Genomic DNA, 14,689 nt, shown 5'->3' on the forward strand with positions numbered 1-14,689 from the left:
AAGCAAGACAGTGAAAGAAGGTAGCTGGCAGTGACAGCACCTGATTTACTAGCCTAAATGAAGATATTGTTAAAGGTTAACAGCAGGCAGAATCCCTCAGCAGAATAGTCCCTCTCGTTACACCTTGGAGTGAAAGAAAAAAAATAATGCTGGGGTTCAACACACCACCTCAGAGCTCCCTCACTGCTAAAAGCCATCTTTACCCCATCTCCACTACCAGTTCAGAACCTCTCCGCTAGGCCAGAACTTGGCTGCCTTGGCCCCCTTTCCACCCACGACCCACAAGCACAGCTGTTATTCAACAGCTGTACCCAGTTTCCAAGGTGCACAACACCCAGAGATGAAACAAGGTTGGCTCAAAGGAATTTCAGAGGATGTCGTATTACTTCAGAATAAGCATTTTCAGGGCATGTTGTTGAGGCATATTTTTTGATGCAGAAAGGGGGGAAAAAAATAAATGACCGGAATAATGCCCTTTCTCAAGGAAAGGAGAAGCACAAATGATAAATCCGCTGGGGAAATCACTGTCTTGATACAATCTACTTGAAAAGTTCACTTTAATTCTCTCTGTGCAGTGATGAAAAATAATGTTTAATTAATCCCCTCACTACACCAAGATTCTCAGTCCTATACCTCCCGAATTATTTTTTCTTAGCAAACTATATGTTACTATTTATAATCCAAACACATTGCTTTGTACCAATTACCTTTCTACAGTAGTTCACACTTTTCTATTGTTTATTCTTAGCCTTGGAGAAAATAAACTCCTACAAACTTGGTTTTAGCTCTAAGTTTTGGCTGTATGAACGAGTCATCGTAGGCTTCCAAGCACATTAATTAACCTAGCGTGCATGTCCATACAGATGCTCTTACCCCTGAAAGAGATGCCAGGTAGCTTGTCACTCCCATCCTCCACTCAGCCCAGAGTAAGTGTCTGCATACCTGTAGCTAACACCATTGCATTCAATAAGGATGGGTTGACTTTACGGTGATGCCAAACCGGGCCACAACGGGCAAGCCTGCTCTTTGGCAGCATGCTCCTGAAGCACTGGTGTTTTATGATCCTGCAGTGCCCAGCTTTGAGGAGCTAAACCAGCAAAAAATTTAATCCAACTGCTTTTCCTTCATTAAAAGAAAACCCTAAAAAACCCCAGAAGTGGCTCACCAAGGAATCTGGGCCAGCTTAATGGAAAGGGTAGAAACGCGCATCCTTGGAAGGAGGGAATAGGACCACGCCAGCTGTAACGCAGGCTGCGCTGTGAGGTGGAATAACATCCTAGGTCCACTCACTAGCTTATCTAACAGTTATTTATGCATCCAATACCACAATGGAAAGAAAACCACCGAAGAGAGAACTTTGGAAAAGTTTCCCAAATGTTAACCAGTCCAGTACTGTCAGCTGAAACTTGCCGGAAGTTCAGAGAAAATTTCCTGGCCTTTAAAATTCCTTTGCCTGTCACGTGCTTACTTGAACAGACAGTCAGGTTGTCAGCAACACCTCACCTACCGTCCTGACAGTGCTCGCAAGACACCGGCGGAGAACCGCAGTCAGTCTCCTCCATTGCACACACCAGATGACGGGGAGAGCTGGAACCTCAGGGCAGCCCCATGCTGGGTCCCACAGAAGGTACTAAGGGGGCTGAAGGTCCTTGCTGCAGGCTGAACACAGGGGCTCTTCTCTCAGTGTGTGACATTTTTCGCACATCCTGAAACCAGGCTGCCATTACCTTCCTTCTCTCTTCTGTAACATGTGTTGCCCCAAAACCTTCAAAGCATCTTTCATATGCGGAATAACTACGCTTACCGACTTTACTGATCAGGACAACGAGGAGGAACAACACACCCAAGGTCACTCAGTAGTAAGATGACTGGGATTCCCAGTTCACTATTTTATTTTCTAGGCAGGACAGCTTTACAAGCATGTAGTCAGTTATCCAGCAGCCTATTTTAACAAGCGAATAAATATTTTGGGTAATTCCCCTTTTACCTTACAGCAGTAGCAGATATTTCAAAAGAATTAAACCTAATACATAGATAACAAGAACCTCTGCATCCTATATAAAATCAGCTGAGTTGGGGATGGGACAGAGAGGAGTGAAGATGTTACTAAAACTCCTCACATCGGCTTGTTTGGTCTGTTAACAAATGGTTTTGTCATCACCAACTAATATTTGTATATGCTGAAGATGCATTTATGATTAGATTTACATCAGACACATCAAAACAGCTAGCAAAATGCAGAGCAAATCCTACAAACCAACTACAAGCACCACGTGGGAACCAGAGATACAGAATGGTCAGAACAATTTTGAGGTGCAATCGATCTAATTTAGCATTGACTCCCAGCACCTGGCACCAGAGACTTCAGGGGATGGTACCAGAAACTGTGCAGTGGGAGCGTTACATGCACGTGGGAAGTCTTCCCATTATCCTATGTAAACTGTAACTATCGGTTTACATCCTGACTCAGAAAAAAAAAATTGTCCAATTAGTAAGTTAATCTAGCTGATGTGACCGAATGATTTTTTTCAGCTTATCAACAAAACTTCAGTGATTTTACCCTGAATTATAATTCTGACAATGAAGTTGATCATTAATCTCCGAATTAAACACCTACTTCCTCACTGATGTTGACAGAAATTACACATGCAAAAAGTTTGAAGGATTAGGCTATGTATTTTACTGTGCATTTTAAAGTTATTAAAAAACAAAAAAACCAAACCCCACTCAACGGCTATCAGAGAGTCCTTTCTATTTAAATTAAGGACCAAGCTATATTTCCACTGCGGTAATAAGTGAGGATAGCTGAGGCCTACAGAATATGTTTAACAGGAGTTGTATGACAACTGGCCTAACCTGAATCTCCCTGGTTTGGTACTTTTAAAGTAAAATATCCAAAGATATTTAAAAAAAAAAAAAAGTAGAGCACCAAATCATTTTCCCAAAAAGCGCTGCTTTTTTTTTTTTTTTTTTTTTTTTTAATTTAGTTCAAGGAAACAGAAAATCTGTTTTCAGAGCAACAAGTCTCCCGGTGTTTATCAAAGCCAAGCAACTCCAGAGCCAGAGCTGATGCAGACACAGAAATGCACACGCTGGAATTTGATGAGCACGTCTCATTTTGTCCCACTAAGCCCTTATTTTGGGGGGGGGGGGGGGGGGTGGGGGTGGGGGTGGTGGCACGGGCCACCTAAACCTTCAGGGAGAGGGAAAAAAAAAAAACCAAACAAACCCGTGCACCCTCTCACGACGGCTACGGCTGCTCCTTAGCAAGGATATCCCGCATTACCCCCAGCCACGAGGAGCAGAGCGGCTCCCGCCCCACCCGTGACCGCCGGCCCGGCACCCCCCCCAGGCTCCAACTCCCCACACACACACCCCCGTGTGGGGGAACTTTCTGCGGGGACAAACGCCGGGCCCCCTCCTCCTCCTCCTCCTCGAAGCTCGCAGGGAGCTGGCAGGCAGGGAGGGAAAGCCGGGCTCGAAGGGCCGGGCCCGGGCGGCCGGGGGCAGGCGAGGGGAGCTGGCTCCTCCGCCTCGCCTCACGCCGGGAGCCCGGCCCCGCGCTCGCACAGCGGGTCCCATTTACTGACTGGAAATCTCATTACCGCCCGTCCCTCCCCATATTTCCCCTCTGAGAAAGGAGAGCTCTCCCCCGGAGGACGGCAGCCGGCGAGAGAAAAATTAAAAAAAAAAAAAAAAAAAAAATAAAAAAAAAACCAAAACCCGGCCCGCAGCGTGTGGGGACGGGCGGACTCGCAGGGGCGCGGGGTGGGGGAAAGGGAGGGAAGCCGGGCCGCCGGGAGCGGGGGACGACGACGACGGGGACGCCTCACCTGAGAACAAAAGTAGGACCCCTGGATGCCCAGCTTGAGGCAGGTCGGGCACTGCAGCTTGGCCTCGCTACTGCAGCCGGCCGTCTCGCAGACGCGGGTCTCCACCGCCGCCATGCTGCCGGGCTGCCACAGGCGCGGCGCGGCGAGCGGCGGGGGAGGAGCCGCCGCCCGGAGGTGCCGCCGGCTGAGGCGGGCGGGGAGAGTGAGGGGAGGGGAGGAGCGGCGCGGAGCGGCCCCTCAGGGCCGCTCCGCGCCGCTCCTCCCCTCCCCTCACTCTCCCCGCTCCGCCCTTCTCTCGGCGCAGACGCCGGCCGAACGACGGCGGGCCCCGCAGGTGCCCTGGGAGAAACCGTAAGTTCCCGGAGAAAGCGGTGAGGAGAGCTGGTAGACGCCGCCGACAAGGCTAACCCGCCCGGCGGGCCCGCTGAGAGGGAGGTAAGGGGAAGAACGCCATGGTTCCTTGAATGCTTCCTCACCTTCCCGGCTTCGAGCCGCTTGGCAGGCCGCTTCTACCAACCGTTTAATTGGTAAAAAGGTGTTCGAGAGGTGGGGTTTTGGTGTTTTGTGGTCGCGTTGCCCCGGCTCGGCGCGGTCTTCCCGCCTGGTTCCCCCCCCCCCCCCCCCTTTTTTTATTTCCCCCCTCACCAGGGAGGCTGTACCTCAGATCTTCCGAGCACATCTTCTGTATCATGGAGGGCAGCGGTGGGTCTGGCGGGCTGCCTGCGTGGTTTGTAATCGGTCTTTTCGCTCTGCTGGTAGCTCTCGCGTGGAAGCGGGTGGTGGTGGGGGACGACAACCATCGCAAGTTCAATATTTGGTAAGGCAGTAACTAAAATTAGAAAAACAGGCTGCGGAGTCAGGCTGGCATTCTCACAGGAAGGATGCTAATTGTTTTTCTTGGAAAGAGAAAGATTAGATACCGATGATCTGTCACAAAAGTAAGCGTGAGTAATACGTACGCTACGTTTCTCCCATTTACATGGGTTGATCTCGAAAAAGGTACTGCCTGTGCCTATAAAGCTAATTGTGCTTATGTTCTCTGAGTATTGATGCCAAAGCTATTACCAACATGTACTAAGACATCTCTAACTCAATATCGCTGCAAGACACTTTTTACTGGCTCACAAGTCAAGAGGAGGTCGCTTTTTAAAAAAAACGTGGAGAGAGAGAGATGCCTACTGAGCAGGAGAACAGCTGCAAAAGACTTCAGAGCACGTATTTGCTAGATCCAGCCATTAGTGCTGGGATCCCACTCCCGGTTTAAATCTCTGTTGTCTTCCCGCTAGCTGGCAGGCACAGCCTATGATTTCAGTCAAAACTTTGCAGGATCGGATTCTCTCTTCCTGCTTCGATGTCACTGACTTCAATGAAAATACACCAATCCTTATTCTGATCTTAGTACTCAAAATATTCTCCTCAGTTCCTGGCATCCAGATAACTCCCCGGAAAGTGCGATTCAAAATCCAGACTATAATCTCAGTATTTTCTCTAATTGTGTTCTATTCCGTGTGGTCTTCTTGCCCCATCTTTAATAAAAAATATTTATATATATATGTATCTCCTAGGCTTAGAGGTTAAGTGAAAATTTCCACTTACTGACTCCAGAACAGAGAAGCGTACATCCTGTTCTTTTGTCAGAATAAGTGTATTCATATGAACATACTTGCTATCTTACGACAATGTAATTGGTAAAAAGTGGCTAAGTAGCCCAGCTGATTAGGGGACCAGGGCGACAGATAGCAAAGTATCTGATCCTGGTTTGTCGTCTGATAAACACTTTCACTAGCATGGTCAAACAACTGAAGGAATTTGATGCCGTGCTATTACTGAAGTGTAATTGCAGGTGGACACCTGCCTTTCTGACAGTTCTCACCTTAATTTCTCTGGTATTGATAATAATTGTATCTGCCTATTGTTCGTAGAAAGAGAATACTGTGAATTAGGAAACATTTCCAGGCAGGATGCTTGTAAAACGCAACGCTTACAACTATTATTTTCTTCAATGAGTCAAAATAGTTACATATTGATTCATGCAGCTCATGCTGTGACAGCATTTAAGCCCAAATTCTGAAAACAGGCAATCAATTGCCAACAAACATCATGAAATATCTTTAAAGAACACATTCACAGACTGTGATTTTACGTATTCCAAGTCCAAATCATGATTAAAGGATTGGTTTAACCTTCTTAAAGTGAAATGTTACTGAATGGGCAGACTCACTCTTAAACGATCCATGTCGCTAGCAAGTATTGTGCCATGTACAGCCCATGAAAAATCAAGTGTTCCTTTTCCAAGTAACCAGCAAATCAAGCTGTCAAGCAACGCAGGACAGATACCTTCATACACTTTAGTTGCTGCTTTGTGCCATTTAAAGAAACCTGAGGAGCTGTAGACCTCATTTACCTGGTTAAGCAAGGTTTACAAGTACTTGGGTGTCACTGACATGGTATAAAAAACCTGAAGCATACTGGTTGATCTAATCCAGCATCTTTTGCTCAAATGTCATCATGTGCTTTTTCGTGAGATTTCAGTATAATCATCGTGAATAATTTAGGATACTTTACTGAATTTTATGAGTATTTAATTCACGTTTAATTTCATGTCTGAGTATAACTTTACAGTTTATTCCTAGTTGTGTCTTTCAGTATCCTTATTGGGACAATGTCTGTATATGTTTGTGCTCATTTTGTAGTGGTTGACAATGATGCAGGTCGGAAAAAAAAGGGGACTCCCATTCTAACTAGTAGATAGGGTTCCTTCTGTTACTCAGTTTTATTTGCTGCATTTCTGTAGCGCAAAATAAAAGCATGCTGTTTCCTGCTTACTTGGAGAAGCTCAGGATGCATATATTAATTAAGAAAATTAAGAATATATGTAATTTAAAGAACAGCGAGCCCCCTAACTGAGGAATTAACAAACTTGCTCACTTGTCCTCCTTACTGTTTGGAAAGAACACAGACTGCATTTGCGGACCAGCCTAGAATAACTAACTCTGAAAGATTTGACCTAACATTTTTATGGTTGTCATGATGGTTTTTAAACAGCCCTATATTATCATCCTCATAGTAAAAATTATGCGGATTCTGTGGTATTTCAGTGCTTTTTTTTTTTTTTCCAGTTTGGCCTTGATTTTCTGATTTGGTAAGTGAACCGCTTCACGCCTCCTGGAAGTCCGTCCACTGCCATTTCCCATTATCTGGTGGCACACTCATTCTCACCAGGGAAGTTCACTGACCTTTGCTGTGACCTTCCCCGAGTAGAGCTCTTTTGTCTCTGTCAGGCTTTTCATGTCACTTTCTAGCTGCCTGTCCCCCTCTGTCACAGACAAACACTCACAGAGGCACATGAGGCAGAAATTTTATAGCCCATTCATGATCCTTGATTTATGGCAATGCTGTATTCCTGCTGTCCTCCCAACTTCTCCAAAGTGATGCAAGGCTGGGAGTGTGTGAGGTTAGCAAACAAGGGCAGAAGGAGAGGTCAGCAATGTCTCATGGGTCAGATAGCTGCTGCAAAAATGCTAGAGCAGCTGGCAGCTAAGACAGCTGCTGGTTAGGAAGAAAATGGCCACTGAATATGACATTACTTAATTAAGAGAGTGCCTTAGCTCATGTTCCCCCTCCTCACTTTGCTTCAGTGTGTTGCAGTGGTGGGGGTTGAACAGTTGCGCTTTCCCAGTAAAGCTCTTGGGTATAGTAGCTGTCTTGTGTTCAGGCTCATTGAAGACACAATTAAATGCCTCTTTGTTTAGCGATAACTGAAACAATGCAAAAATACCACCCAGGAGCTAGACCACATGCAAATGTGCACTATAATGGCTTGGCCAGATGGTACAAGCACTTACTGAGATTCTCATACCAAACGCAACAGTTATGTAGGTTGTGTGTGTCTGTATGTGCATGTAGAAAAGAGAAACTGCAAAGCCATCGCAAATGCGCACAAAGACAAATGTCTCAAAAATGGCCACAAAAAAAACCCAACGTAGCATGATCTTAAAAAATAAGAGTGAAAGAGAGCCCTTGTAGGAAGCAGTACCCAGAAGAAAAAACAAACCTGTGGTCAAAGCAAAATAGTGTTACTATGGCCAGAGGAAAAAGAGACTTTATAAGCATCCTTTGTAGATGAACAGAGTTGCGTTAAAGAAATACCTCTCTCCATTTTTCCTCTTCAAAGAAAAATGATGTGGGATTTCAAAGTCGGTCTAATTCTCTAAGTCAAAAGAGGTTGCAATATATTGTAAGCCCCTGCATCACTCTTGTTCCTTCCACTGGTGGAGATAAAAACTAAACTACTGAAGGGCCCACTACAGACACAGTTCAGACTAGAGCAGGCTTACTCAAAGCTAATTCCAAGCGTGCATACTCTAGTTGTGGTGAAAAGGAAGATCCTGCACATTCTTTTGTATTGTTTTGCTTGTTCAAGCCTCACTGCCTCTCGCAGCATATGTATTAATACAGTGGATCAAAATTTCTGCTGTGATATAAGAATGGTTCCCTCTGAATTCAAGAACGCTCTTCCAGTATCCAAGAATCTGAGCATTTTCCAATATATGCATATGAAACTGGTGGTTTATCATGGGACAAGAACAAAGGAAAACAAGCTGTATCTTTTTAAACAACAGGGTATTTTATAAAAAAGCATTCCTATTTAACCAATAGGTTGCAAGCTTGGAAGAGAGAAACTCCACCACTTGTAATATTTGAAAGAATCCATGAATGTGTCTTGCGGTGATAAAAATTTTTATTCTTTGCTATGGAAACACAGTAAAAGTCATGGAGTAAAGTTCTGGCCCACTGAATTCAATGGGAATGTTACTGATACCAACAGGGATTTCACCCATTTTTTGTCATCAAAGTCAAGGCCATAAAAAAAGTAGACTTAATAGTAGTAAAATAGTAACAGTATTTTATTTCTACTTTAGATATCATGGACAATACTATGAGGCATTAAAAATTCTTTTTATTTTCAGGTTTCAAAATCGAACTAAGATGATCAGATTTTTAATCACATAAAACACAGTGATTCTAACAGTGTTATATCCCAGATGTGAGTGATCTGCTCCATTTCCACTGAAATCAGTGAGATACAGGTGTGCAGATCAATTAGAGCTCATACTTGCACACTTCTGACTTTGATGCCACACTTTGCAGAATGAAACAGATGTTCCTAACAATCACTTAAATTCACACTGAAAACTGATAGAGCCCTAAAGTGTGGGAGGGTTACTGAAGAAAAGATATTCAACGTTTCTTTACTTCAGACCCTTCTTTTTTTCTGGTATAACTTCAAAAGGTGTGATTTTTCTGGACTTATCTATGATACCTCTTTGTCGTCTATCTTGATTTTCCTTTTAGTCTGAAGGTGGTATCACTTGCAAAGCAGCCACATCACTTCCGAGGATCTTGTTTATGTGTGTCAATGACTGGAAGAAAAGATTACAGTAGCTCATAATCCTCTCATTGCTATTATAAGTTGTTGGATAATTTCTGATGTCATCTTTAGAGGCTTTGTGCCTCTGTAACGCAACAAATCAAAGAAAAACATGTACCAAATCACAACACATGCTTAACTTCCTATTTGTGTGGTAAAAAGGTAGGTCATGTTCTGAACTCAGATGTACTTTATTTGTCTGTCTTGTTAAACATTGTTAGTAAGCATACCTGTTTTGTAGGGGACTTTATGCTGTTATCCCTGTATTGCATAAGAAAAATGAAATAGCCAAATGCCATATGACATTCAGAGTCATTTGGTGGTTAACACTCATTCACAGCTCTCAGTAAAATGACATTCAAAGCTATAAAATGTAGATGTGTACAATTGGTTAACTGAGCATAAAAATACAAAGTTAAACGCAGAAGCAGCTGAAGATAAAATGATCACAGAAGAGAAGGATTCTGGATGGATTGTCTTTATTTATGTTAAGAGACTTAAAGGCAGGATTAAAACAGGCAGTCAAAGAATGCGCGTGGTTGCCAAACAAGTAAAATGGAATATCAGATCCATCTGGCAGCATACTAGGCAAATAATTAGGAAGGCTTATTAATTACTGTAGTCACATTAAACAGTCTGTAAACAATTACTAGGAACCAAATTTTATAAAATCAATAAAATGAAGAGTATGTCACTGGACAAAAAATAATGCTTCTGCAGGTATTGACGTAGTTTCTGAATGTACAAATTTAATAATTATGTTCTTATTTTGCCATCACAACATGGTTTAACATTATACAGAATAGGGAGAAGTATTTTCTTAATTTCTGTTTTATCCCTGTTCTTTTATTTTGAAAACTTTTTCAGTATTTATTTTATAAGACAGTATTATAAAAGGTTAAGAACTTAAATAAATTTTTTTTTGTATTTTCCTCTAGAAACGTCAGGTGGCAGATAAAACATTATTTTATTCAACCCTCTGCCTTTGTTAAATAAAAATCAAATCATAACACTAAAATTAATTCTGTGACAGAAAAAATACATCAGAAAATTTACTGTTCCAATACATTTTCATTATAACCAATGGCCATTCAGTGATCTCCAAACAAATATAGTACAAGGCAGCTTTATTCTCTCTCGTAGTAGTAAAGAAACAACAAATACGATACCTTGCACCACCCTGTTGGCTTGGAGACTATGGCCTCTCTTCAGGATTGTGTACTGATACTGCCAGTAATAGATACTTTTCATTAAAACATTCACATATCCATCCCCTGTCTGGAGCCCTATAAAAATCCTGAAGTCCTGAAGCAAAACCATTTGCCTGAGTACCATAAGCCCTTCCCGGTACTTTTTCTGCTGGCACAGTGTATCTGTGAATGTGGATTTACTTGTACCTCTATAAACATTGTTCCAGGAACAGTCTTACAGTACCCCAGCCCCTGTAGGAGTTATTGAGCCAGGCAACGTTTTCGTCAAGCGTTGGTCAGATTTCAGAGTGATAGGAAGTTCACCTCCCTTTAAAACTGTTTTGGTTTTGGAAAAGCTGCTCTTTAAATCAAAGTAACAAACTTACTAGAAATCAGATAATATCTGCATGGGTTAGTATGTCAAGCCTAAACAGGGAGATTTTAGAGGAGTACAAATAATTACTGACTTCTTCCAGAATTAACCAACCCAATATTGGGTCTGGTTTACTAATAGTGAAATGCCGAGGAGGATCAAGTTGATCAGCAAGGGCAGAAAATAGAGCAGGAACAGGAGACTGTTCCTTCTATGTAGATTGTACAAATGTTACACCTAGATGTAACACAGAGGCTGACAGACTTTTTAGACATTCTCAGTGTCTCTTCCATGGAACAGCTTGTTAGAAGGCCCACGAGAAGATAGACAGCTTTTGACTTCACCCTGAGTAGCATTCAGGATCTGGTTTGAAAACTCATATTTGAAGAGCCATTCTGTGACAACCGCCTTAGCATACTGTGATGCGGTATCACATACAGGATCAGCAGCAGCCAAAACACTCAGCAAATTTGTCCTCAGTTTCAAAAAGAGGAACTATGTAAAAATTAAGAGAGATTGTTAAAAAGTGACTGTAAAAGTGCTGCTAAATTAAATTCGTAGAGGCAGTAAGGAAGCTATTTTAAGAGGCACATTTTAGAAACGTACAGTCTATATGCACTTGGATTATTAAGGAAGGCTTGAGAATGGGCAAAAGGGAGACGGCACAGGTGAACAACAGGCTAAAGGAGGCTACTAGAAACAAGAAGCTTTCTTAAAAAAAAAAGTAGTAATACTGAAATGAAAAAGAATAGAAAACACCCACATATTCCTGCAGATTAAATGTAAGAAAATAGTTAGATTGGGTCTGCCCCCAAAGGAATCAAGGCTAATAAATCTTTCTTCAACCTTTAGGGAAAGGAAGCCTTCCAGAAGTCTGCTGGACTAATTGATAACCATGGTATCAACAGGAGTACTCAAAGGAAACAAGGCTGTTGCAGAGAAGTTCATAAAATATTCGAGCCAGTGTTCACCAGTGGATATCCTGGAAATGGAAGAGATTTTGAAGAGAGAATGGATGAAACCAATAAAATGAACCATAAGAAACCACTAGGACCAAATGGAAATTGCTAACTGGTGTGTGTAACTACAGTCTTAAAAGTGTACCAATACCTGGTGTCTGCAGGATGGTAAATGGGATGTCAGTTTTTAAAAAGAGTTCCATGGAAGACAGGGTGCCTGATGGGCTGGGGCAGGAAGCCTGCTTGCTCTCCCTTGCAAATCAGTAGAAAATATGGTGGCAATAGAACTAGTGGACACATATGATCTACTTGGAAGAGTCAACATGACTTTTGTAGAGGGAAATTCTGCCTTACAAATGTACTGAATTCCCTGAGGAGTCTTAGTTGCGTTTCCAAGGGGTAAGTCATCCGCTTGGAGCAGATAAGGGAATGCATACCTGTCTGAAGCATCTGGAATATTTATTTCCAGTCACACATTTCTGCCTGAAATAGCTGTTTCTCTCACCTCTTCCCAACAACTTCCTCAGATACCTTAAGACTTAGTGCTGAATAAGGTGCATCCAATCCCTCTGTCACCTCCCTTAACTTCCTCTGTTGTTAGGAATGTAACTTCTTCTTTCCTTTCTGTCATGAGATGAGCAATATTGTCCTGACTCTGGAAAGTGATTTCAAGGGAGAGAACTTTCAAGTGTAGATTTCTAGGGGGAACTGAAAGCATTTTAACCTCTATAATTACAAACGCTCTGTTCCTCATGCTGTGCCTCCATTTCTAGGTCACCCTGAAGAAGTGATACTGCATGAACGTGCAGGAATGAACCTGCTCTCAAAGCCTGAAAATACCCTCCTTGCCAACGAACTTTTTAGCAGGTAAAGGAGAATGGGTGCGTGCAGATCCCCTACCAGACTTTCTGTGACAGAAGCAAAATGAAATGCCTCTCCAGAGGCTCACAGGAATGCTACAGCCTTTTCTCGTGGAACCAACTTACAGCTCAAAAGTAGTTGTCCCTCTTGTACTACTGTATTTCTACTGTTCCTCTGATTGGGTGTCATTTTTGCTCATGAATAGCAGTCTAAAATAGGGGCTCTGCTATACTGCTTGAAGACCTTCTTAAAATAGCGCCATTTAATTTTTAGACCTCTTTTGTAAATTTGGAATGCTGTGGCAGTTCAGATATCCTTTACAGCCTTCCAATCGTCTGTGGAACCATAAAAAATTTCAGCTGTGGTTAAGTCTCATTTTGTGCTTGATTTCTGCAGGGCTGCACCCTGCTATTTGCACACAGCAAAGCGATAGTTTTCTCCCATAGTGGCTGGAATAAATTTCTCATAACTTCTAATTCATTTAATCGAAGGCCAAGGGCTGGGGAAAATATAACTGCTGCAACCCCCGTAGTTATTGTGGTCAGAAATATAATTCTAACTGGCGGTGGAAAGAGACCGAGTCAGTTGAAACAGCGGAGCAAAACATCAGCAGTCTCAAGTGTTAAGGCCTCTTGGTTTTAAAATGATAGCCCTTCTTTCTTTGTCTCTTCCTCTCTTTGAGAGGGCTCCACCTCTCAGGATTCTGTATTTTGAGATACTGTCTTCTGAGCAAATAGGGACAGACATGATTGATCTCCCAGAAACAGCTTTTTAGTAAACTAGCTTTAGAATTGTTACTGACACGCACATGCTGAATGTAAGCCTGCCCCTCTATTTTCAGATGCATCCCAACCAAGGGAAGACGACACGTGCGCGTGGCAGTTTGTGTGCAGGCATGACAGCAGATAAAACCCAAAATGTTCTGTGGCCTGCCAAGCGGTAGACATTTGGCTAGAGTACAGTGTGCCCAGGTGAGCCTCACAGTGCCTTAAACTGCCAGACGGGTTTAGGAATACAGTGTCCCGTGTGCTCAGGAGGGTGGGAGCTGACAGTGTCTGGAGCTGTCCTGAAGAGATGCAGTGCCCGTGCAGCCCTTGTACAGGCATGTCCTTAGAGCTAAGTACAATTCTGGACTCTGAATTATTGGGTACAGTCTGTTTTGTGCCAGACAAGAGAGACATGGCTGACAGTTGTGAACTTCTGTGCCTCATTTGCCAACAACCGAAGCGCTCGGCTGGTAGTGCTGTATGCCTGTGCCTGCCCAGCCTGACTGCGTTGCGTTTCTGTGCTGGGAAGAGTTCTGGCCAAGTATTACCTTCTTTGGCTCCCCGTGGTGCAAGAGGGAAATTGGGGCCCGTGAGCTAAGAGGGATCTGCAGCACACTTTGACCAAGTTCCTGATGTAGGTGACTGGACCAGGTGTCCGGGGCTTGGCAATTTCCTCATAACATTCAAAGCTTCAGCACCCTTCATCGTCGAACCTGTCTAATCTTTGCTTGGCTGGAGAGCACCTCTCCCTTCTCTTCTCCCACGCACCTCAAACGAGCTCCACTGATGGGCCTGGGAAGCTGGACATGGTGGCTGAGGGTAGCACGCCTGCATCCTTTCACAAGAAAAATGAGGTCTTAGTCGGGCTGGGTCTACCTCTGCTGACAGGGGCCTTCCTGCAGAGTTGGGAAAGCGAGGCGAAGGGATGGGAAGTGCCTCCCGCTTTCCTCGTGCCCTGCGGAACTCCTATTTCCCCGTGCGGGGAAGGCGTCCCCCCTCCTGGCTTCGTTCACCGCTGCCCTGTACGTCCCGGCCAGGAGCCTGGCGGTGCCCGGACGCCGGCAGCCTCGTGCTTTGGACGCGGTGGCCTTCCCGTGCCAAAGCCCCAGCTGCCTCCTGGCCGGCAGGTTTGAGGAGGAGCGGGTTCCTCTTGCTGGCTACCTTTTTTATTTTTGCCTGGTGAGGCTAAAGCACCGGCCGTGTCTCGGTCTGGTCCGAGTACCGGGTCAATTAAATGCGGAGTCGGCGAAATCTCGAGTTAAACGAGACGAATAA

The 14,689-nt window shown here is 43.9% G+C and overlaps 1 protein-coding gene across 2 annotated transcripts in view; it reads right to left on the bottom strand.

Moving 5' to 3' along the window:
• METAP1 (methionyl aminopeptidase 1) overlaps positions 1 to 4,005 on the bottom strand; it is a 29,184-nt gene extending 25,179 nt beyond the window's left edge. For both annotated transcript variants that reach the window (XM_049814910.1, XM_049814909.1), the window contains exon 1: positions 3,834 to 4,005. In XM_049814910.1, the coding sequence (XP_049670867.1) occupies positions 3,834 to 3,947 (114 nt within the window). In that variant the 5' untranslated portion in view covers positions 3,948 to 4,005. The remainder of the gene's footprint in view (positions 1 to 3,833) is intronic.
• Positions 4,006 to 14,689: the final 10,684 nt, after the last annotated feature.

Source organism: Accipiter gentilis, chromosome 12 (genome assembly GCF_929443795.1).
Source record: "Accipiter gentilis chromosome 12, bAccGen1.1, whole genome shotgun sequence".
In the NCBI taxonomy this organism is placed as follows: domain Eukaryota; kingdom Metazoa; phylum Chordata; class Aves; order Accipitriformes; family Accipitridae; genus Astur; species Astur gentilis.